Here is a 25,603-nt window from a genome sequence, read left to right on the forward strand (position 1 = left end):
CTTCTCAGCAAACAGCTAATGCCTAAACCAGGGGTCGGCAACCTTTGGCACGCGGCTCACTAGGGTAAGCACCCTGGTGGGCCAGGCCTGTTTGTTTACCTGTCGTGTCCGCAGGTTCAGCCGATCGTGGCTCTTGCTGGCTGTGGTTCGCCGCTCCAGGCCAATGGGGGCGGCGGGAAGCAGCGCGGGCCGAGGGATGTGCTGGCCGCCGCTTCCCGCTGCCCCCATTGGCTTGGGACGGGGGACCGCAGCCAGTGGGAGCCACGATTGGCCGAACCTGCCGGTGCGGCAGGTAAACAAACCGGCCCGGCCCACCAGGGTGCTTACCCTGGCGAGCCACGTGCCAAAGGTTGCCGACCCCTGGCCTAAACAAACAAGAAAAATTCACGCTCTAAGACAGTGGCTCCAGCAGAAGATGTGTCTCTGAAGACAACATCCAAGTATGCAACAAAATTAGTTAGGCAATACTCCTAGATAAGCCAAGAGAGGCTAACAACAGCCACACCACCACTTAAAACAAGATGTGTTAGCCAGGAATCTTCATAATGCCTTGATAAGTCAAAAAAATTGGTTTATCTATCACTTTTACTCCTGAACAATATTTATTGCACGTTGAAAGAATAAACATAATTCGTTTCAGTGGCTTTTAGCTGTTTATTCTTTATATACTATGACTTAATTACAGGAATTTCCTAACCAGTTTTTTAGCTTGGCCAAAATTGTAGAAATGTGTTTAGGACAGAATAGATAGTGTATTTAAGAACATGTTTTGATAAAAAGTGATGTATATTAACTATTATTGCATTAAATTATAATTAATGGAACAAAAATTATACCCTGTAACTGAGTCAAGAGAGTAGGTACTTCAGCATGTAAAGATAAACACAAGTAGCTATCATTTATGGGGATAAACTGCACTCATGATATCCCAAATTAAAAACTGAATTTCCCTTATTGAAAACTGTTGTTTTTAAAGTAACTTTTAAAAAGACAAGTTTGAGCCAGAACCGTAAATGTTCAATTATTACAAAACATCATAAAATTACCAACAAATTTTCAAAATTCTGCAGCAGGCTAGCAGCAAATTCATATATTCTTCTTCATTAGTTTTGTGAGTTAGATACATCGAGATTCTTTAAATTTCATATGAAACTGTAATCTTAAAGCTTGTTTTGTGTAACAGATCCACAAAGTCTCACAATGCTCAAACCAACTGTCACAGGATGGCTGGCCCTCTAAGGGGAGTTGAGCCCTGCCTTACCTGAGACTGATCAGCTACCTTCCAACTGATACTGATATCACTATAATCAATTGATTATAAAAACCAGCTAGTGGGTTAGGTGAGCTACTGGAAGTAGATGGGCCCCCTATGGCTAGCCCTAGAGCTGCAATGACAGAGACAAGAAGAAAGGCCTCTAGACCCCTGAAGCCTGCTTTGGTCAGGGAAATAGCTTCATGAGTTTTAGGTGTGAAGAATAAAGCTGTGCCCAGAAGGAGAGCCTGAACAGATTGGGGGCATGGCATAATCCTTCCTGGGCTAGGGGAAACACGCCAGGAGCCTCACACCAACATACATGGAAATGTATTTTATTTCTTTCATGGCTAGTCTTTTCCAAATGGGTAATCTAAGCACAAGTGAGCCAATTCCCCAACACCTTACCCAAGTGGTTAAACAAACTAGAAAGTTGAAAAAAGAATAATCACAGTCTGGAAGTTCTCTGTTTGTCATTCAAAAATGAGTAAATACAACAGTCTCCCACTTTCCCCAGAAAATTTATTTTGTTTTACAGAGACACCAGTAAATACCTCATGGAGACATCGAAAACTCAGTTTAAAACTGCTCCCTAACTGAATAGGAAATTAAAGTGGAGAGTTCGACATTTCTATTTTCAAAACATCACAAATATTCATGAAAAAGATGCATGCAGTTTTATAAAAATCTAACCACTTCTGTGTTAAAGAAGCAATAAAAGAATTAATCTAAATGTCACCACAAAAGCTAAAGTGCATAAAGATAGTGAAAAAAATTAAAAGCAAGGCAATTCTATTCAAGCATAAAGCTAGCCATGTCTTCCAATGCTTGCATACCCCACAGTGCCCTCAACTACTTTATAATCACAATGTAACTGAAACGGAAAGGCGTACACATAGATTATTAGTGCACGTGTTTATTTTATCTCTCAGAGTTAGCGCTATTATATCAGCCTGGTAGAAATCTACTCTGCCCGATCGCTACCATACTTGCCGATCCCTGATATAGAAGAAGTTACTCAACAAAGGTTTAGTACTCATGCAGCATTTGCCTAGGATCATTCTATCAAGAAGTTAATTGTTCTAAATTGTGGCCAAGTTATTGAAAAACTGATGTTATTTCTAAGTTCGGCAATCTTAGATAAATAAAAATGTTAATTAAAAGCTATTTCTGTGCATATGATGGAAAGTTTCCTCAACTTTGGGAACACAGACAGAATCATCCTCCCCATCACTTCCACCTCTAAAAGGTAGCATGAAAACTGAAGTTCCAATCATCCGCAGAACATTTACAATAGAAGTAGAAACTTCCCAAATACTGTTCCAACCAACATGCTTCCACCATGTAGGAATGGAAAGGACACTTAATTTCCACATGATTCTTCTTGGAATACTCAGCAGAGAAAAGATGTCCATTTTAAGGGGGATTTTAGTGATGAACACTTAACCAGTTTTCAACAAATTTATGCTATGTGTTACATATTTGCATACAATGGCCTTTTTTGCATGAAGGGCTATTGAAAATAAGATCTTTTCCACCACAAATTCACTTGTAAAGCAGATTCCAAGATGAAGAAAGATGTGCTGCACAATCGTCATATGATGTTATCACTCATAAATGTCTATATCTGGCTCATTTAGGCCTTAATCCTTCAAAGAATTTCTCACATCCTGAACTTTAAGCACAAGCGGGTCCCACTGAATTTATGAATGCATGTGTACTAAAAGAGAAGTAAAACCGTGGTTTTCTTTTTTAATTAGAATGATTAAAAACACAAGGTTGCAAAATGTAAATCTCTGCAGAACCAAGGCCTAAGGGAGAGATCCAGGAGTGAACTGCAGGAAAAAACTTGAAAGTGATAATGAATAGAAGGAAAAGCAAAGAAAAAAAAACTCAATAGTCTGTACATTTTTGTGTAGCATCTCTACCTTACCTTTTTCAAAGTGCAGTGATATAGCACTAGATTTCATAGTAATTCCTCGGATCTGCTCATCTTCTCTACTGTCTAGATATCTCAGCTAAAATAAAAGACCACAAAAAGAGGTGATACATTTGTATACAGCTATTTTCCTAAGCTATTCTTTTAAATGTGAAAGGGTATGTCTGGAAGAAAATGTATAGGAACTCTTAAAAACCCCACTCATTAATTATATTAGATTATAACTGTACCTTTCCTGCCAATCGATTGGAGATTATTCCATTGCTAGATATCAGACAGTCAGCTAGAGTGGTTTTGCCTTTAAAGAAAAATAAGTGACTGTTTAAATACACACACACACCAATGGGTTATCAAACTTGATATTGCTACAAGCTAGTAACTATCAACAGGCACACAGGTTTCTTTAAAAAAATTAATAAAAATACTTTATTAAAAACCAGCGAAGGTTACTCAACATCACCTACATCTGCCTCTCACAAGATATGACTCTCTTCTCCATCGCCACAAAAAGCATGCAACCTTAACTGTGACCAAAAGAATATGTTGAAACAACAACAACAAAAACCCCACCATAACTCGTAATTACAACATGGAAATAAAGATTAATCACTAACGTTAAACAATAACCTCCCAAAACAATAAACACTATTTCAAATTATTTCCACTTAAACACCAAAATATTTCTTCCATTAATCATCTAGCACAACACAATTAAAAAAAAATCAACTAAAAAAAACTACATACACACTAACCATTTACTTCAACACACTACCAATTAAAGATTCTAAACAATTAGAAAACATTAATTTCTAACCACTCCACATGATCAAAGTTTCATGTTTTGTGTAGAAACCACAGGAAAAGACAACTTAGATGGGCAGTGAAAGCAAGATAGCTACAGTGGAAAAGGTAAATTCACAGCTGTCGGCTTAACTAGGGATTTCCTGGCTTTTATATGGTTGTGTTGGTCGTATGTGCACTTGAGTAACCTTAACCAATTTTAAACAAAGTTCTTAATTTTCTGGAAAATATATATTATTTAGTGTGCACGTGCACATGCACATACACAACCTACTTCCATGTACACACGTTTTGATTACTTTTATTACAATGTGGCTTGGGAGGAGTGGTGTTGTTTTTTTATAGTCTACTCTCCCCATTTAAAAGCCAGATATTGTAGCAGCCCTCCCAAGCCCAGTAATGCCACCCTGCCTCGCCACAAAAATGCAGAGCAGTTAGTCTGTATCAAGGGAAGAAAGGGACTTTTCAGATTTCAAACAAGTATGCTGATCCCACGAGTGAAGAGACGTCACTTGACTGCATTTTACTTTCCTTTTCATTTTATTTTTTCAAATAGTATGGATGAGCACAGGTTTGACAAGTAATACCACTGCCCACTAGTGCGCTGTGAGGTCGGGGGGCAATTTATACCACCTTTCACCAGAGATCAATGCTGCACCCTACAGCAGATTCACACTCCACTAAAGTTACAGCCAGAGTTCCACAGCCAGCTATTTAAGTAAGGGCGTGGGGGAATATGAATAGTATATCACCCAGCAGTTGTTGAAATGCCCTGTTATTGGCCATTACTGTCCACTTCAGGGGCTATGTTGCCTACACCCCCACCAACACCATAGGACACTGAGAGCAGGGGTGTCTTCTAGGAGGACTTCTCACTATCAGTGGCCCTGTGCCCGGGGTCAAATCAGCCCTGAACTGAACCCATTAATTTAAACACATGAAAAATCAATGGTCTGAAACATGTATATTCAGCAAAATGACAGAAATATCCTTTTATAATTTAATCTGAACACATAAGAACACATCTCCAAATGACTGCTTATAGCAAAAAGTCCCTCTTACCGTGGTCCACATGAGCCAGTATACAGATATTCCTGATACTGGACGGCTTTTTCTGGAGTCCAATCATCTTCTCCAAACTAGTGAGAACCATGATTACCTATTTCTGCAAATTAGGAAAAAGCATTTTATACTAGCATCATAACTCAAGAAACATCTGAATTTTTTTAAATGCACACACAAGGGTTTATAGTTTAGCTGATATATAAATATCAACTAAACCTAAACCCATCCACGGGCAGTACTTAGATAGCTAATAAATTATGTTTCTATAACACCAAGCACTCCAGATCAGATACCAAAGAGATTTACAAAGAGGAGGACACATTTTCCGGTTTTGATCATATAAATTTTTCATGTATTTGTTTATAAACACAACAAAATACACAGTGGAAATCTGTCCATTTAAACTGCGCAGAACCACACACATAATTTAAAGGGACAGTGTAAATTTGGCAGCCACCATCCTTTAAAAGATGGGTAAAACAATCCCTGTGGTGACTATAATTGAATCGCGGTTCTTTCCCCCGCCCCGCTTACTTTGTGTGTTTGACAGCACTTCGCATACATAATACGTTTGACTGTTTCCCCAGATAGTTATGCTGGCCCTGATCCTGCAAACAATTAAACAAGCGTGTAACTTCACTCACACGAGTAGTCCCATTAACATCAGTGGGAACACTGATGAGTAAAGCAACACGTGCTTAGATGCTTGTAAGTTTCATCATGCGCGTCTTGCAGAGCAACAAAGTAGAGAAAATCATTTCTAAAGAGGAAAGGCGGATTGTAAAGCCACAGTGACTGTCGGGGGGCTTGGGGAGCACATGTGCAGTACCCGTAGGTATTTGACATTTCTTTATGTTCAACTGTTTACAGTTCACGCGATTAATGGGGCCCCTTTCATACAAACCCCGCTGGCGACAAGGGCAACGCAACCGCCAGGTAGACAAGATACTGCCCAGCAGAGCGTGGGTGTGTGGGGACACCCCAACTCTCATTACAACTGGCCGGGAGTCACCGTGGGCCCCACCCTCTGTACCGTGGGTGTGGAGGAAGGGGATGAAGAGCCGTGCGGACCCCTGAAGGCAGAGCCGGCTGCCACCACCGGCTGATCCGGAAATGACCTCAGCCCGGTGTGAGGCAATTGAGAGACCCCGCAGCTCCCTTCTACTAGGGGCAGGAGACACAGGCCGGGCCCTCGGGGGAAGGACAGGGCCCGGCTAGTCACTCACCCCGCGAGTTCCCCCCTCTCCTCGTGACACCACAGCCAACTGCCCACGGCCGGAAGTCGCTACTACTGCGCGCACCTTTTGTCTCCACCCCCTTTGTGACGACTTACGGAAGCCGGGAGAGGGCTGTTCTGGGGACGCCACGGCGGTTGCCAGGCGACGGGGCGCTTCCCTGGTTACCGTGGCTCCGAGGGGAGGGACAGGAGAGCCGGCCGGGCAGGCAGCGACAGCGGGAGGATGAAGGAGAAGCGGTGCCTGTGCGAGATTTGTACCTGCGGGTAAGAAGCAAAAGGGGACCCAGAAGAGCGGCCCCTTCCCCGAGTCCCCTGAGCCTGATCCACCGCGAGACCTAAATCCCCCCACAGGGGCCGAACCCCTTCCCAGGGAACCTCAAACCGCGCCCTCCTCCCCCTGTCCCGGAGCCACTCGTGGGCCCGCACCCATCGCCTCCGGACCAGAACCCGAACGCCACCCCCGTAACAGGACCCGAACTTCCTCCGCCCCGGGACCGCCCCAGCCTCCCTGAGCACGAACTTCCCGGGATCCAAAACCTCCTGCCCCAGCCCAGGTGCTGTCGCGACCCTTGGCTGAAAGTGGTTAACGTTACCAGGGTTTACAGTTTGGTTCAATGGCTTTTACAAATTGTTCCAGCACCGTTCTGCCCCAGGACCCGAATCAGCAAATCCCATCTGGATCCAAACACCCCCATCCCGAGAACCAAACTTTTGGGGACCAAACTGCCCTGCGGCCGCAGCCCAAACCCCCTTAGCCCTGGGTCAAACCTCGCTGAGCTCGCGCCTGCCCCTGTCCTAAACATGAACCCTCCCCACCCACCCCCAAATCCCCTGGTTCTGGAGACTGAACCTTTGGGGTCCCAAATCTGCTTTTTCCAAGCAGCTCAAACTGTCCCTACTTCCCTTCAAACACTCTGATACTGTTCAAGGGCAGTTTCATCCTGACCCTGTCTAAGGGCATATGCATTTTACCATCATTTTTCTCATCTAGACCTGAGGTGGAAGATTTCCCAAAATTTCTGAATATAGATACAGCCAAAGAGGGGGGGGGGAATCTACAGAACATTGTTTTACTGGGGATTAGCCATTTTGTATACTGCTACTCACAGGCCTGTATATGCCTCATCTCAACATGGCCTAGTGCACCCTTGTTCCAAGAGCTCCAGGGGAAAGGAGGTGTCTTGGAACCAGTTATGCCAGTTCTGGCTCTGCCCAGAAGGACTTCTGAAACCCAGTGGAGAAGACCTTACAGCTGTTTCGTAGTCACTAGCAGAGTTGGCATAAAGGGGACACAATACAACTATGAATTCCTGCCCTTGACTTTTGTTTTAAGCTCTGTGAACTGTAACCACGTTTTACAGCCCTAATATACATCTACCACTATGACCTGATTAAGTCTGGAGAAGTAAAAACAGCTTTTTTAGAAAGTATCTGGTTTCTTTAGAAAAGGGAATACAGAGACAGGTTTCAACTCTCTTTGGAGCACTGGTCTGAAAAAGGAAAAGAATGTGGGTTCTTAGTAGAAATGAAGTAACACACTTAGGCTTTGTCTAGACTAAGAAAAGGTGGTTTTAAAATGTTAATTCATGTTTTTGTTTTTTAAAAAACCTTTTTATGTAGTCTAGACTGGATCTTAAGGTTAGATTGTGCCTTAAAGCACAGCCCTACTTTAATGAGTTGGCAGACGGGCTGCACAGCAGTGGGAGCAATTCTGGCTAACTCATCTAGAATTCGTCCTGGGTAGAAAACACTGTCACACCAGCTCTTCATCCTTTTTAAATAAGTGCAACATGCTAATCCTTCCCCTGCTCACAGCCAGCTCTGCTCACTATTACGGAGCGGAGATTGGCCATTGTCTTACTTTCAACCATGTCTTTTGGAACAATTCGTTATTGTCCTACGGCCTGTTCGAGCCAGCGAGGCTGGTGCAAAAGAGTAGGTCAGGAAAAAGGCTTCCTACAGGGAATACTACCGCCTCTCGCTGGGGTGGTAGTACACCTGAATGCAGTATTACCTACCTCAGGAAATTTTAGAATCATGACTCAGACTACAAAAAATCATATGATTGGCTTAAAATTTATGAGATTTAAAAAATAATAAAATGTGGGGTATTTTTATTTGCATTCAATATTGGAATGGTTAGGGTTCACATGTTAGCCCTCATTCAATCACAAGAGCTAAGAGCTAAGCAAGCAAGCTGAGATTCTCACATAATCACTGAAATCCTGGATCTGTGCCTTTAAGAAAAACATCAAGTATTGTGAGACTTGTGAAATAAAACCATGAGAGTTGGCATCACTTTGTACAGGAGGCACAAAACCAGCTTTCCCAACTCTCTACCACCTCTCCCACATAGAAGGGGCATTCCAGGTTCCAGGGTGGGACAAATAGGACAGGCCAGATTAACTGGGGAGGGGAGTGGAGGGGTCATCAAAGGGCTGGGGCATTCAAATGCCCTGATGACTCTGTGTCCTTGCAAGTGACAACTGTATTATGGTTACAAGTTAGGACAGTCCTGAAGTCTACTTCATCCAGGGCCAAGCCTTCCCCTAGCAGCTCCTGAATAGCAGAGACAGGAGTTCCCTGTCCTCTGTCCTTGACTGTATGGGCAATTCTGTCCATTTCTTCCCCAGCTACGTTGTGGATGGCCCATGGTGAAGAGTAAAAGACGGGCAGTGTGAGGGTACTTGCATTCTCTTGCCCTGCCTCCTAGCTATAATCTGTCCCACAGAATTGTATCTCTGGGCTTAATCATGAGATAGCGAACTGATTGTTTCCATGAGGAGAAATCAGAGCTATGCAGCCTAGAATCAAATATGAAGATGGTGTGATGTGACATTGTGGAGAAGGGAAACCATGTTTATCCCAAGTGAAAAAATATGTCTCTAAACTCAAAGACACGACATTGTATGATATAATTATTATTATTAATAAATACTGTAAAATACAGAAAAGAAATTGGTTAAAACAGGGGTTCTCAACCTTTTTTCTGAGCCCCTCCTAACATGCTATAAAAACTCCACAGCCCACCTTTGCACAATAACTGGTTTTCTGCATATAAAAGCCAGGGCTGGCATTAGGGGGTAGCAAGCAGGGCACTTTCCTGGGGCCCCATGCCACAGGGGCCACCACAAAGCTACATTGCTCAGACTTCGGCTTCAGCCCCATGTGGTGGGGCTTTGGCTTTCTGCCCTAAGCCGCAAGCGAGTCTAATGCTGGTCCTGCTTGGTGGACCCCTGAAACCTCCTAGGGGCCCTGAATCCCTGGTTGAGAACTACTGGGTTAAAATACACATTGCTGAAGGTTTCAGCTTTCCCCATGCTAATTTTCCCCCTACTGTTACTCACACCTTCTTGTCAACTGTTTGAAATGGGCCACCCTGATTACCACTACAAAAGTGATTTTTCCTCCTGCTGATAATAGCCCACTTTAATTGAATTGTCTCGTTATAATTGGTAAGGCAACCCCCATCTTTTCATGTACTCTGTATATATAGCTTCCTACTGTATTTTCCATTCCATGCATCTGATGAACTGGGTTTAGCCCACAAAAGCTTATGCCCAAATAAATTTTAGTCTCTAAGGTGCCACAAGTACTCCTCATTGACATTGCTGAAGGTTTTGCAGTCAATAAATTCTCAATAGGTTATTGTTTTTGGCAGCTCATTGAGTTTGCTTTGGTGTAGTACTACAGTGTTTCTGTTTTTACGGGAAGATTAGTTGCTTGGCAGTGTTACCTGGGCATTGTGATGTACACACAAGAAATCTGTGATATATTGCACAAGTTCTACTTAGCAATCTGCTGGAGTCTTACATACTGTAATTCTGAATTATTTTAGATACATTTATATTTCATTCTGAATATTAAAACAGAGGGAATAATTCTTCTACCTGTAGTTAGGTCCTGGGAACAAATACTGTAAAAAATGTCAGCCAGAAGGTGTTTCTGTGTCTCAGAATAGACAGTGCATTTAAGGCTAGATTCTGCAGCCATTGCCTGTACCGAACAGCATTTACTCGTGAATAGTCCCTTTTCACTCAGGTAGCAAAGTCTTGGGCATTTATATCCAGAGGTTCTAGGTTCAATCCCCACCGCCAGCAATACAGTCTGGGGTATAGGGTTACAAATGGTGACCCATATAGGAAATAGAGCTTGGGTGGTGAAGCTCTGAAGTTCAGGAAAAGGTTCCCTCCCTAGGGGAAGTGTGTAACCACCTCACTGTAGTGCTCAGTGGGACTTCTCAGGTATAGTGATTAGCACTTACTCACATAAGGGTGGTAGGATCTGGCCCCTATTTGTTGAATGTTACTATGAGTATTTTAAGAATATGGAGAGTAGACACCCTTCTCCCTAAGCTGGATGCCCTTTTCAGTGCCAATTAAAAATATATGCTTTCAACAACTTTTTCCAACAAATAATTGTGCTGCCAAAAAGACTGGGTGTCTGCAGGGGCTGAGCACAGTCAGCTCCCATCAGCTTAACACTTCTCAGGGTCAGAGTCAGTGCTGGGGATGGTTCTGTATACCAGTCACCGCTAAAGTTCCTAGCTTCTCAAGTTTAGGATGTGTCTAACAGTAATATAAGACTGTGCCAAAGTGTACAAATGATCATCTTCCAGTTGCTTTGCTTAAAAGGCAAGTTTTGGTTGTTATTTTTTAAACCACAAAAATGTTCTTGTAACTGCATTTGTTCAGAATAATGATTAGATCTTTTATTGGTATCCCTGGAGTATATCCCCAGACCCACTTCCCAGTTTCCAAGTGATATTTTTTGAGAATGGACCAGGTATCAACTACCAACCATTCTTGGGATATTTCCATAATAAGAAGCAAACATTTTTATTTCCTTATTTCCCATGGGTTGCAAACGAGCTACGTTAATATGAAAGAAAATGAACCCCTGCCTGTGAACAGAGTCAGGATTCAGATTGCTTGCTTGATATAGAAGTCTAACAGTTGGCAAACACAAGATGTAAATTCTGGCCTTCAGGAGCAGAGAACAGCTGTGCAGTAGTTAAATGACCTCCCAGACTATATCTCAGAGTAATATTTGTTTATAGACAAGAAAGTTGCCCATATACAAGAGTTTCTCCGTATTCTTATCTTCATTTTGGTATATAAAGATATGGAACTATTTACTAAAACTTATTCTGTTAGTCAGTCTCCCAGTCCTTCCACATTCCCCTCATGCTTGTTATAATTTCCTGAAGAAGATCATAATTTCTCAATAAATGATAGATAAAAGGAAAGGGGAAGTTTAAATGAAATGTGAGATACTTAATACTCAATACATCTAAATGCTTGCAAACCCAACAGAAAATTAAGGATGGAATTAGGGAGTACTAGAACAACTCTGGAAGAGAATGTTTAGTCTTTGTTAGGAAGTCCATCCACTGACGGAAAAGAAAACAGGAAAGATTAATCAAATGGAACACTACAGAACAGTTGACAAGAAAATGGAATAAGCAAGAAAGTCCCAGGAGCTCTTCATTCAGCAGGTAAATGGAGAATTTAAATATATATATTTAGTTAAAATAATCAGAACAATTTAAAAAATAGACATTCCAAACAGTTAAAAAGAAAACAAAACTGACCTCACTGCAGTGAAGAGTGCCTTAGGGGAGGATCCCTGCAGCCACACACAGCCTCATTGACTTCAGTGGAGCTCCGCTCAGGCACAAATATCTGCTAGTGCAGAATTCCTTGCAGGACTGAGGCCTAAATAACCATCACACATACTGTAAATTATGCAGTCTTTTAGTTTTTATTCAAGGTTTCCTGACACTTTCTTTTACAAAACTCTGTTTTCAGTTAGATATAACTTTGCCAAAATTTAATTGTTTGGATTGAAAGTTTCCATGCTGGGTGTCTGCCTCGGGTAGATTGTTGTTTGTTTTTTGTTTGTTTGTTTAATTTAATCAAGAACAGTTTAGCTATTTCTCAGAATGAAGTTAGGAAAAAATAAGTTATTTTCCCATGTTAAAAAATTCTCACAATCATTTTGTCGAGATGTTCTAGCACATCCATGCTTTAGAGCAAGGTCTTGAAATTTGGCAGGAGGGTCACTCTGGTGTCAGGGATATACCTTTTGCTATCCCTGTGAAAATCATTGAAAATTTGGCCAAAATATGAGTTCACATATGCTTAGTAGAGACTTGTTAGCATTTGGCAGCTAAATTCTCCATATATTCCATTTGTACTGAGCATGCTCCATTCCAGGGCTACAATGGCTGAGCAGGACTTTCCCTGAAATAGCTCCTACTGGCAGACAGAGACTGCTGTGGTGACAGGTACAAGAACTGAGGGCAGGGAGACCATCTCCCCAGTATTCTCAAACTTCCCACTGTTGGCGCTCAGACGGCAAGGAGAAATAGGTTGATTGGAATGCAAAGAGGGTGAGAAGCTGAGCCTATAAAGGTGGTAAGTCAGGGAGAGTGAGACAAAGTGTCCAGACAGAAATGGGAAGAGGACTGAGGAGGAGTTATGGGGGCTGAACCAAAGAGTCAAGGGAGAGTGGGGGACTGGTACATGCACCTGGGGAGGGCTGGGAGTGTAGCAGTTAGGCACTTAGTGCGTTTTTCAAAAGCACCTCAGTGCCTATCTGTTTCTTTAGGCTCCAAATACCTTAAAAAATATAGCCCATGGTCTCTGCTGAAGTCAATGGAAGTTTTGTCTCCCAGGTGCTTCAGGAGCAGGACCTCTGAAATGACTAATACAGCAGTTCAAAGCAATGTTAACCAATCATAATGCATACTAAAGGTGCCTCCTGATTGGCTACAACTGACTTTGATGAGAACTCTTAATAACCTTGGCATCAGTCAGACAATATACGCATTTTGATTGGCACTACAAATAATAGATTTCTTTCCGGACTTGTAATTCAATCTCCCTCTTAGAAGGCAACTTTAAAAAAAATTGTTACATGTGGCGCTGTATATTCATACCAAAAAACTGTACCGATATTTCTGATGAGGAATTTCAGAATGTATGTAACAATATACTGATCATGACTACATATTTCAGTAAATATAAACATTTATTGTTCCTCAAGATAACAAGCATTTTTTTTCAGTCCTGATTAACTCCTCAGGTAAAGAAATCTTGATGTTAAAGAGAAGTGAATGCCTGGTTAATATTGATGAATTGGATTTGTCTGATATTATTATTTATACAGAAAAAAAACAAGAAAAGCAATAGAAAACCAAGAGAAAGCACAATAAAATGGTGGAAGGGAAAATCCATAAGGATACAAGGGGAGATCAGATCAGTGATGTCAGAAAAGATAGGCACTTAGGATACAAAGAAATAGGTTCATCTCTAGGTGAAGGGAACAGGCAGTTAGTTAAATTGGGGTGTGGTTTGAGGATTTTTATGCTCATTAGCAAGGGAGGCAGCAAGGCCCATGGTTCCTCACTTTTAGAAACATGAGAAAGTTTTAGAGACATTTATCCGCCCTGACATCTCAAAGACACTATATATTACATTTTAGCTATCGTTATTGAATGTTTTTATTTAACTTTTTGTATCTATCTGCTAGTATGCTAGCACCAAGCAAAGAATAGGCCCGAGACAAAGATAACAGGGAGCCCAGTACACAACTATTAATTCTCCCTTGGAGGATAGTCTGCAGCTGACTCAGTAGAGAAAACAAATCATGTTTTCTCCTACCCACCCTACCTCCAGTCGCATTGGCTTATGGTGATTGACCACATGACATGTTAGTATCCTGCCATGTTGTGGCTACCTACCAGATGCATGAATGAGAAGTCCCCTTCTGTCAGTCAGTCAGTCAGTCAAGGGATTGCCAGGGGATTTTCATACCACAGTTTCTCCTCCTTCTGGTGTGCTGGCAGGCTTCTCCAGTGACATTCCAGAACTGAAGAAAAATAATGGGAAGCCTACACTACTTAGTTTATCTAGCCATTTTGCCCAGAGCATCCTGGATGAATGTCCATACTGTTGTGCTCCTCCCACAATGGAAAATAATTAGCAAGGTAGGAAAATTTCACTTGCAGCCTTCTATTTAAAAAATAAGATTTAGGACTTTAAACACTTTCAGATAGAGGCTTGCAGTGTGTGAAAGGATGAAGGGGAAAGGAGGAAAGAGGAAGACAAGGAGGAGGATGACATGCTGACTTACCTTTGATGTTACAATCCAACACAACATCAAACTGATCATCTAGCAGCACCAGAGGCAAATGCAGGCAGGAAAGGTGGTTACATTTCTTCTGACTGTGCAGGTATTCAGCTTCATCTAGCTATATGAAGCACTTTGAGATATTTGCAAGAATCTAACTGTATGTAAATATCATAGATGAGGTATGACAGTCACAAAAATTCTCTTTATAGAGTCTGTTGTCCCCTCAGTCTATGTGTATAATGCTCATTGGTGTTAATGTTTCAAGGTGTTGTCCTTTGGTGGACAAATATACAGTATTTCTCTCTCAATAGTAGTCAATCCATGACACAATCATAAAGGACTCTGAGGAATCAGCGAAAACAGACATTCTCTTTGCACATTCACATAAGAGAATAACTACTTACTAAAGATTAATTTTGCTTTTGTCATGAAGACAGGATTTCCACATTCCTCAGTTTACTAGTTCTACTTAAAAAGAGTTTCAATGAGACTTTTCTTTGTCTATAAATCATGTATGTTCCCCCCAGAATTATTTTTCCTGTCAACACTAGGGAACTCAGATCATTTAAGCAGCAGAATAGTTTCAGTAATAAAGTGTCCAAATATAACTTCTTTCACTCAGATGGTGATGTTTACCTTGGCAATTAAAAACCTTATTGAGATATTTATTTTGTTTATAAACTCTTAATGATTTAAAGTCTCCTAAAGGAGACTTTTCTCATAATAAATCTTATTCTATGGGAGGGAATGCTCTAGAAAGCTCTCAAGGATGAATCTTGTTGGCATGAGAAAACTAATTATGTGCCAGATCTTTGGCTGGTGCAAGTCAACATAGCTCTGTTAAGTCAACAGAGCTACACCAATTTATACCAGCTGAGGCGCTTGCCCAAATGGTGTCTATTTAAATTTTTTGAGATTTATCTGTTAACATGTTATCTAAGCAATAAATTATCAGTCTTGCTCATGGAAGAAAGAAAACATAACCTCCCACAGCAGACATCAATCATTCATGAGTCAGGAACACATGCACTTCAAAATACATTAAAAGATCAATAACTCTGGCATAAAAGATAATGATGAAGTGTAGCAACACATTTGTAGGTAACACACATAAATCAGAGACTCAAATAGTTCTCAATTAGCCAAATTATAAGCAACATATTTCATTAGTCATGTCCCACCCTTTGATTGATGATTCTCAACAGATATTTAGAATTCAGATCTCATTCTCCACTCTCTCTCCTGAAAGTTGTGATTTAGTTGTAATCATTTCTAGAAAGATATTCTCTTAATGATCATTATCATTTGGTTTAAACCCCAAACTGGATTTGTCAGTTATCCAAAGCCATGAAATATACTCTCTGAGGTGGATTCCCATTTGCATTAAGGCCTCCTTGACACTGCCATTTACTCCCACTTTAAGTCCTCTTTACGCTGCCAGAGAATCAGGCCTTGTATGTTTTTCGGTGTATATCTTTTTATTTCACAATTTGTAACGCTATTCTGTTACCATTACTCACATTGATAGTACCGTACTCCTGAATAGTCCCATTAAAATCAATGTAACTATTTGTATGTTATGGGATTATTCAATCTGAGTTAACAATTTTGACTCATCAGAAATAACGGAGTCTTACGCAGTCCTGCATAATTACTTTTTGCTAGCGATGCTTTGGCTCTCTTTGACAAAAATAAAATGTCATGACACAGTTTGATCGTTCGAACACTGATGGACTCCATTTAAATTTAATTCATTATAATCTTCAGGGTCCTTCAGGAGGAACGTATTTTTCTAATGGATGTTGTTTCTGCTTGTAGCAAGTATGATAGTGCAGGCGATATAACAATGATGAGGGTAGTGTGGGGGAATGCTGTGGAACAAAGTACAGAATGTAGAGACAGCTGAGTATATGAATCTGATGATATCAGAACAGCCATTTGGAAGAGATAGGGCCCTATCAAATTCACAGTTGATTTCATGGTCATAGGATTTTAATAATAATAAATTTCATGATTTTAGCTATTTCAGTCAGAAATTTCATAGCGTTGTAATTGTAGGGGTCCTGACCCAAAAAGGAGTTGTGGGGGGGGGGGGGGGTCGCAAGGTTATTGTAGCGGTGGTATTGCCACCCTTACTTCTGTGCTGCTGTCTGCAGAGCTGGGCCATTAGTCAGCAGCCGCTGCTCTTAGGCTGCCCAGCTCTGAAGGCAGGAGCGCAGAAGTAAGGGTAGCATGGTATGGCATTGCCTCCCTTACTTCTGCACTGCTGCTGGTGGGGTGCTGCCTTCAGAGCTGGGTGCCCGGCCAACAGCCACCGCTCTCCAGCCACCCAGCTCTGAAGGCAGCACAGAAATAAGGGTGGCAATTCCGCAACCCCCCTGCAACTCCCTTTTGGGTCAGGACCCCCAACTTGAGAAACATTGGTCTCCCCTGTGAAATCTGTATAGTATAGGGTAAAAGCATACAAAAGACGAGATTTCATGGGGGAAGACCAGATTTCACAATCCGTGATGCGTTTTTCATGGCTGTGAATTTGGTAGGGCCCTAGGAATAGGTATTGTGGTTGGTGCATGGTTTTCTGAAATGAGCTGATGGAAAAGGTATGAGGATGCAAAAATGAAGCTGCTGTCTGTGTGAATATTATACTGTTTGTTTCAATCTCTCTTGGGCTGTATGCTTAAAATCAATGTGATAAGTGCCTCTTGGAATAAACAATTTCTGATGGCATGTATTAATCGGATAGCCTGTTTTGTTAACTAGCTTTTGATAGTTATATTTAGTGTTTTTCTATTTTCTGCTTAAGATGACGTTTTTAGTTGTGAAATCTGGAGTACATGCTGTACTCTGTGAAGGAATATTATACAGCATAGATGAATCCCTGGAAAAATTCAGGGTGGGTGGAACTATGTGATCAGAAGTAGCACCTTCTCATTTCCCTTTTAATCTCTTCTCTTCCTGTTTTTCCTTCCCTCCCCTAGTGCTTTTCAAACTGCTCAGTTCATTGTTACGTGGTGGGATTGTGACATTAGAGATAACTCAGCCCTCTCTTCTCTCCCTCCCATTTTTCTCTGCTGCTGCCCTGCCATCAGGTCACAGTTAATGGTGGGATTGGGGCATTAGTGGTAAATAGGTGACATGGGAGTATTATCTTTTACGGAGCCTTCTACTTTACTGTGCAATTTTCAGTTGTTATTGTTATCCCTCTGGTAGACCCAGTTTGATTGAAAATGAATTGGCAGCTTGAGGCTCCAACACACCATACACTCCACATGAGACATCTATTGAGACTGACTTGTTATGTAGGGTTATTTAATTTACCATTTAATCTAACTAGTGAGCTCCAAAATCACATGGCCCAAAAGTGCAACTAAAACTAGCTTTAGGGATTTCCCATCACAGATAATTCCTTTCTCTGTTTTCCTTTTTTACTTTAGTCCAGTGTTTCCCAAACTTGGGACGCCGCTTGTGTAGGGAAAGCCCCTGCCGGGCCGGGCCAGTTTGTTTACCTGCCGCGTCCGCAGGTCCGGCCGATCGCGGCTCCCCCTGGCCGCGGTTCGCTGCTTCAGGCCAATGGGAGCTGCTGGAAGTGGCGGCCAGCCCGCGCCATTTCCTGCAGCTCCCATTGGCCTGGAGCAGCGAACCGCGGCCAGTGGGAGCCGCGATCGGCCGGACCTGCGGACGGGGCAGGTAAACAAACCGTCCCGGCCCGCCAGGGGCTTTCCCGACACAAGCAGCGTCCCAAGTTTGGGAAACACTGCTTTAGTCTATTTAATTTTTTATTTCACTTTGATTCAGTTTTTTCTTCTTAGTATTCACTGCTAGCCCAATTTTTCTGCAGGTCTTCACTCTGTTCTTTGAATGTCTAGTTTCCTGAGGCTGAAATGGATTTTTATCTAGTAATTGACATACACTTTTGCCCTTACAGGTCTTGTCACTGTGTCTGTGATTCTTGTACAGCCTTTCATGAAGTTCACTTCTTCACCAAGTAACATTTTATATTTTGGTAACCTCTCATTCGCTTGTACCTGAACCAGTGCTGGAATTGAGCTAGCAGATATAGGAGGACCTACTTTCATTTAGTCTGTCCTCTAAAGGGGAGAGAGGCTAGCATAATTCCAATGCACACTGCACAAAGCAAATTAAGAAATTCTGACCATTCATTCTTGTTTAATGAGTCTTCTCTTTGCCAATGGTTCATTCAATCAAATCTGAAGAAGTATTTTTTAATAAATACTTCAAGAGACAGAAAGCACCCACTAGTTCCTGTAATACTGTTCTATACAATCTGGCTGCATTTTGTATATAAACTGTGGTTGAGATTAAATGAAGATGATTCTGAATCACATTTAAACTAAGCTCCGTTATCCTGCTAGCGAGGTGTGGAGAAGCTCCGTGTAAATGACAATTAGGCCCAATGTGTCTAAATCCCTTAGATGACTTTGAAAATCTTAACCTGTATATTATAATTTCTTGCAAATCATATCCCAAAATTACTATGGTTAAATAGTACAAGACATAATACAGTATATACACCCAATAACAAAAATAAAGCCAGTACTTTTGGGGGATAGAGAATTTCAGAGAGATGGGTGTGAAAAAAATAAATTGAGACAAGAACTAAGGAGGGATAGATTCAGGAAATTTATTCTAGAGATCTGGAGCTGCAGATCAGAAGGCCATAACACCAACCTGTGATGAGATTGTGTAAAGTAGGGAGGTGACCAGTGCTGTTATGAGAAATGGTGAAAGATGTATTGAAATACACAGGGAAAAAGGAATGAGGAAGAGAGAAAGGGCAAGATACCAGAGAAGTAGAGAGAGGTATTGAGTTATTGTTACAGATTAGGGAAATAATAGCATGAAAGAAGGAAGCCAATGCTTGGCAGAGAAAAGAATGTGAAGAAAGAGTGAGTTGGGTGGGTGACAGATTAACATTTAGAAGACTGACAGCTATATTCATCCTCCCTATTCTGTACTAAGGATGCGGTAAGTATTCTTTCTTCCTGTGCTATTGTGGCCTATGCAGTGCTATTTAAATGGTAACATCCGTCATAACTACAGAACAAAATAATTTGTTTCTCTTTCACACTCAGGAAGTGTTCTAGGTGCAAGGTACCTGTGATGACAATCCTATTTCTCTTGTTATACACTCATAGAATATTTGAGATGTGTTTCCCATAGATAAAACTATTGGAAATGATCTCGTTTCAATTTCTTATACAGGCGCCATCATTGCCCTCATAAATCCACAAGGATTTATGATACTGGAGGACAACCTTCCCTCATGACGGAATACGAGGACAAATATCTCCAGTATGGCAATGTCCCTCCACGCCAGAGTCTTAAGCCAAAGGAGGAGTACCAAGCACATCATGGAAGAATGGAAGGAATCACTACATTTAAGTAAATATTTTGAAGCAATGTGTTTTGGAGCTGATGTTATCCTACAGTGTCCTCATATTTTTTCATTTAGGGAAGACAGCTCTGTTTATTGGAATCATTTTCCATTGTGAAATAATTTGATTATTCATTCTCTTCAAGGATATATATGCATAAAGTTTGAGTATAGATAGCACAAGTCAATGATGTTTTAGAGTTGGCAGATGACATGCAAAGGAATTTTATTTATTTATTTTTTTGGTCTTTTGGGGATTCATTTTTATCTCTAAAGAAGATCTGAAAGGCCGGGCTGGCTCCAGGCACCAGTGGAGGAAGCACGTGCCTGGGGTGGCACATGCTAAGAGGCGGCATTCTGTCTATTCTTGGGGCGGCACAGTCTGGGTGGCTTTATTTTATTTTTTGCTTCAGCAGTTCGGGGGTAGTCCGAGTGGCTTTTTTTGCTTGGGGCGGCCCTGCTGAAAGGTAAATTGCTGTCAGGTTTGAAAAAGGGATTCTACCACCTTACTAAGTACAAAGAATATACCATATGTCAGACACCAAATATCTGTTGAATGATTGTTTTCTCATTGTTCATCCTGTGATCTTGATGATACTGATCCTAAATCAGCAATTCCTTTCAAAGAGTTAACATTTTAGTCCTTCCACAATTGATACAATGTAGTTTTTGTTAAGTTTCTATATATGGGGGAAAATGTCACAAATGTCTCAATCAGAAAAAGGTAACATTGTGAAGCAGTACTGCATGTTTCTCTTTTTCAGGTCTGATTATCTTCCATACGATGTTGTAAATCGACCTCTTCGGGTACAAGAAGAGTATAAACCAAAACCAGGAGAGATTGATCTTGGAACTACATACAGGAGAGATTATAATCCTCATAAAATACAACCAGTGACATTAGTAAGACCTTTAGAAAGAAAACAAATTAAGGGAGGAAAATTAGACACCATACCAACTTATCAAGGTAATTACATATGCCATTTTTAAAGAGAGAATCAGCCACAATGATGGTAGTATTCTGAACTGCCATAGTGGAGTTGCGGTTTGATTTCTGACTTTGGTCTCTCACTCTCTGGCCCAATAGGTGACAGTAGTGAAGAGAGAATACCCTGTGTTTCTCAGCAATGGATTCTATTAATTTAAGAATTAACATTAATAGGTTCTGAAAGAGAAGCCCTCTCCAGGTTTTCCCAACTGGAAGGAGGGCAGCTGTTAGACTGTGGCAGAAATATAGGAAACCAGCTAAGGGAAGGAGAAAGAAACTTTGGGTTCTAATGCTAGTTATAATCCAAGCACATCTTGAAGATATATTTGGAGAAAATTGTAATTCCTTTGGTAAGAAAGATTATTAAACAATGTCAAACAGAAACATGTTAATATTATTATGGACACACTGTGCCAAGAGTCTCACGTTCCTGCTTTGCTGCTGGACTTAATTGAAGCTTTGGATATCAATAATATTTAACAATGCTTTGTGAAGAACCATAATTTGGTACAACCCAGGTGTTTTCAGACTCAGCATGGTGATGGGCACCTTCTGAAGCCGGTCTTTAGAATGGGACTGGAGCTTGCTGGAAGGACAATCTACCTTATTTTAAGACCATCACTGTCTCCATTATGAAATCCAAGCATACCTTAGCTTCAATTGTGGTGGAGTTCACAATTACTGTTTTTCTACATAGACTGATGAAACAAACTTGATTTCAGATTTGTCTTTACTATATACTTGGTATAGCATTCTGCTGATGACCTGTTTCAACAAGATGATCTTCTGTTACTCATTGATGCAACAGTTCCTAAACTGCCTCCCTGCAGATTATCCTGACAGGTTCCTTGATATACAAATAATCAATGACCAAGGCCACTGGATTAGAAGGGAAAGATACTTAAGATGCTGAAGATCAGGTGAGGCCACTGAGGGTAGGAAGTTAGAAGAATTGGGGTAGAGTAGGTAGAAGCGAAGAGTGCGTAGTGGCAAAAGTAGAGGTAGTAGAAAGTATTGGGCAGCATTGGGCCTGGGGGGAAAGAACATCTTTGATAACAATATTATTATTCACCAGCTTCTGTACACTTGTAGTTTAAGATGTTACCAGCATCCGTCACTAAAATTATAGTCCATAATTCAGTCACCTTTTGTTTATATGTATTTCATCCACAGTCCTGAGATAAAATGTAGACTTTTGCAGACATATCCTCTATACAAATATTCGTATGCAATAGAAAACAGAAATCAAATATGTACATAGAAAATATTTATTTTTTCTAAAAGAAATAATCATCTTGTGGTACTAAGTGGCATTTTATTGGCTGTTTGGTGTATTCCCATAGTAGCAGGTAAGCAGAACTCCTGTATCTAATAGTAAAACAGAATTATCTTTGTTACTCAAACTCAACTCTTTTGATCAAAAGGGTTGGTGGGGGAAGAAATTAGATTTTTTAATATGGGACAGCCACAAATCAATAATAAAACCTATCATCTTTCTTTCTATCAAGTATTGTTTTTGTCTTAAAGATGACTATAGATCATGGGAAGTTCAAAGAAGGGAGCCAAATAAATTGGACCACACCTATCATCCTCCTACAGAAAAGTTTGGGAATTCTACTACATTTCAAGATGACTTTGTTCCTAGGGAGCTGAACCCCAGACAAAGCTTTAAGCCTTCAGGTGTGGCCAAACTTTCAGATGTACCTTTTGATGGTGTTACTAATCATCGCAGTTCTTACATCGCTTATCAACTGGAACCAAAATTTGTAAGACCAAAGGAAGAATACAAGCCAAGCAGCCAACCCTTTGAAGATCTCACAACCCACCGGAATGATTTTAAAGGGCTACTTGGAGAGTTTACAAAAAGCTGCAAGCCTGAATACACTAAAGTTGGGTCTAATGGTCACTTTGATGGATGCACTGAATTCCAGGATCGTTTTCAACCATGGTCAGTCTCCTTGCCTGAGGCTCGCAAGATAAGAGATTATGTTCCTCCTCCAGGTAATATGGATTTACACTCCACAAGCCATCTTGATTATGTTCCGCACGTGATCTGTCCTGTTGCCCCCATAAGACCAGTTTCTTATGGAAGAAGAAGTAAGGTCCCTTTCGAGGGGAACACCACAATGAAGGAAGACTTTCAAGCTTGGGCCAGCTGTCGGCAAGAAATTATTAAAAGACATCAGGAAATTCCAAAACCTACTGGAAAATTTGATGGATTGACCACATTCAAGTCTCACTATATACCACATGAGATAATTCCAGTTCAGAGTTTCAAACCTCTGCGTGTTGTAGTCCCTAGTTCAGCTCGTTTTGAAGATGGAACCATGTATCGTACAGAGTATACTCCAAAGAAACAAGAGATCTGCCCAGCAAACTATCCATCTCCTCCAGGATACGTCTTTGTAAACACAGATTCTCGTGGTCACAAGTTCTTCCGCAGAGTTGTTCCAGAAATCAATACATTTTCCCAGTCAAATGGTAATCATATTCCAAAAGAAGTAGCTGTTACTTCATAACTTTTAATTTTAGTAGTTTACATATTTTAAAAAATATTTAGAAGCCATAGCTTAATTTTTTCCAGGCTAAGCCTCAATGACAGTTGGCAAGTACAAGTGATTATTGTAATTTTAAAATTGTTAAATCACTTAAACTGATATAAAAATCAGCTTTAAAAAAAAACTGGGAATGACTTTATTACAAGATTGATGAAGATTAAGCAGCCTTAAGATGCATCTAAACATTTTGTGTGGAATCTGTTCTAATTGTGCATCTTACAATTACTGTGCTTTTCAGTTTTCACTGTCTTCCAGCCCAAGCACATACTGTGTACATTTAAAAGAGATTATGACTTGCTGGAAATCATTTTGGAATCATTGAATCTGTACAGTAGCAATTAGATGTCTTAAATGTAGCTTGAGCCCTATTTAATTCTCACTGCACAGCAAATGAAACTATGATAATCTAAATGAGTAGACCCTATCTGCACTACTTCTGAAACGTTGTTTTAACATGGCTTCTGTGACCAGTGTGGAAAAGGATTTTTTCCTCTGGAAATCTTGATAGCCAAACTGCATTACAAACTAGCCTCCCATGTAGCCTATAACATAATCATAAAATCAACTTCAGAAAACAAATACCCTTTTTATGCTGGTTCAGGAAACTATTCTAGGACACTGCTAACAATAGTCTTGAACTTTGCTATTATTAATACAGTTTAAGCCTATTATGGCCAGCTCCTAATGGTGAGATTCTAACTTCTGATGCCTGGTGCATATTGACCATGTAATAAAAAAGATAATCTGCTAACTTTTGCATACAAATGCAATAGCAGATTTTTTTCTGAGACACAAAACAGAGCTGGTTTGACTTTGGTCCTTAGTTCCCAGCTAAAGAATTTTAACATGTTTCAAATAAGTAGATGGAATGAATGATTTATTAAGATAATTTGTGTGTTCATATAGGAGATGTTAAGCGTTATTTCAAAGTATTCTTATCTCAGTTTCAGTCAACGTGTGCAGGATTTACAGTGATCCCTTCTTACAATACTTATTTAACAATAATATGTGGTCATCACTTTCAGTATGAGGAGTATCAGTAACTTATCAATATATTATCTTTTACTCATTACTATAGGAAAGCCATTTTAGCTTTGAAGTGTCATGTATTTGTATGTATACCAAATCACCAATAAAAGGACTGAAATCAAGTACAGTATGATGTTGAAAGCAGGAACTGAATCACATGAGCTCCCCTCAGAAACGTAGAGAGACCTGGACTGCTGGAAATGCTTGTTTTGTGTAACTGTTACATGAGGCTCCTGCTGTTATTACAAGAGTGGTTGTTTTTAAATTTTCTTATTTCTCTTTGTGATACGTCAATTTGCTTTACTCTAATTGAAAAATCAGGTTAATAAATTTTTTTTTTAAAGTTCATACATGTTTTCCAGTTTGTAACGAGGTGTTTTGGATTGGATTTTTCATTAAATGTTTAAGGCTGGACTAGCCTGAGCAAGTAGCACCATATAGCAGTACTGTCCCAGGAGCGGGGCAGGGACTGAATTCTGATTTAGTTGCAATTACGTCCCTGGGAGGTATTTAAATACTTTGCTTCCCTGACCGGCCACTTCCCTGAATCAGTGTCTGACCACTGAGTCCTTTTCATTTTTATTTAGCAGATCTCAAATTTCTTAGCCCCATTATAGACCTATTTCAGAGTAGCAGCCGTGTTAGTCTGTATCCACAAAAAGAACAGGAGTACTTGTGGCACCTTAGAGACTAACAAATTTATTAGAGCATAAGCTTTCGTGGACTACGGCCCACTTCATCGGATGCATATATACATAATAAATTTGTTAATCTCTAAGGTACTCCTGTTCTTTTATTATAGACCTATTGTCCCAATATGCATTTTCTTTTCTTGCCTAAATAATTTAAGGAAACTCATATACTGACTCTACCAGCTACTCACAGATACAAAAATGTAATGATAAATACTGAGGGGAAACAGAAGAGCAAACTCAAACAGGTGTAATAGAGTTTGAAGCAGGTGTATTTGGAGATCAGGTATTTTGGGGGATTTTTTCTCTCTCTCTCTTATGGTCTTGAATACTACCTGTAAACTCATTATTTCAAGGATGGAGTGCCTGGGGGGGGACCCCTACCCATAGGAACTCAAACCCTAGGGCAAGGACCCCAACCCTTGAGAGCCCTAACCATAGCCCCAAGTCTCCTACCCATATCAACCCTAACCCTAAAGTGGGGACCCCTACCCATAGGAACTCTAAT

The 25,603-nt window shown here is 40.6% G+C and overlaps 2 protein-coding genes across 3 annotated transcripts in view; one reads left to right on the top strand and one right to left on the bottom strand.

Annotated features, from left to right (window-relative positions):
• EFL1 (elongation factor like GTPase 1) overlaps positions 1 to 6,356 on the bottom strand; it is a 152,486-nt gene extending 146,130 nt beyond the window's left edge. Inside the window, exons 1-4 of one of the 2 annotated variants that reach the window (XM_054042703.1) lie at positions 6,284 to 6,356; positions 5,055 to 5,157; positions 3,422 to 3,489; positions 3,186 to 3,270 (exon numbers count right to left, since the gene is read on the bottom strand). In XM_054042703.1, the coding sequence (XP_053898678.1) occupies positions 3,186 to 3,270; positions 3,422 to 3,489; positions 5,055 to 5,145 (244 nt within the window). In that variant the 5' untranslated portion in view covers positions 5,146 to 5,157; positions 6,284 to 6,356. Of the gene's footprint in view, positions 1 to 3,185; positions 3,271 to 3,421; positions 3,490 to 5,054; positions 5,158 to 5,701; positions 5,721 to 6,283 lie in introns of those variants that run through there. The other variant, XM_054042702.1, reaches the window with a different exon arrangement.
• A 143-nt stretch (positions 6,357 to 6,499) lies between these two features.
• On the top strand, positions 6,500 to 24,751 carry SAXO2 (stabilizer of axonemal microtubules 2). Its single transcript, XM_054042238.1, has 4 exons — positions 6,500 to 6,558; positions 19,657 to 19,836; positions 20,593 to 20,795; positions 22,344 to 24,751. The coding sequence occupies exons 1-4, from the start codon at positions 6,518 to 6,520 to the stop codon at positions 23,333 to 23,335; spliced, it is 1,416 nt and encodes a 471-aa protein (XP_053898213.1). The 5' UTR covers positions 6,500 to 6,517; the 3' UTR covers positions 23,336 to 24,751.
• The last annotated feature ends 852 nt before the right edge of the window (positions 24,752 to 25,603 follow it).

This window comes from Malaclemys terrapin, chromosome 10, assembly GCF_027887155.1.
Source record: "Malaclemys terrapin pileata isolate rMalTer1 chromosome 10, rMalTer1.hap1, whole genome shotgun sequence".
In the NCBI taxonomy this organism is placed as follows: Eukaryota; Metazoa; Chordata; order Testudines; family Emydidae; genus Malaclemys; species Malaclemys terrapin.

Bases quoted from the DNA above. Each gene is read 5' to 3' on its own strand.
- SAXO2 (XM_054042238.1), top strand. From the start codon at position 6,518: ATGAAGGAGAAGCGGTGCCTGTGCGAGATTTGTACCTGCGG. The intron at 19,837-20,592 runs GTAAATATTTTG...TCTCTTTTTCAG, and splicing joins GAAGGAATCACTACATTTAA to GTCTGATTATCTTCCATACG. The intron at 20,796-22,343 runs GTAATTACATAT...TTTGTCTTAAAG, and splicing joins CACCATACCAACTTATCAAG to ATGACTATAGATCATGGGAA.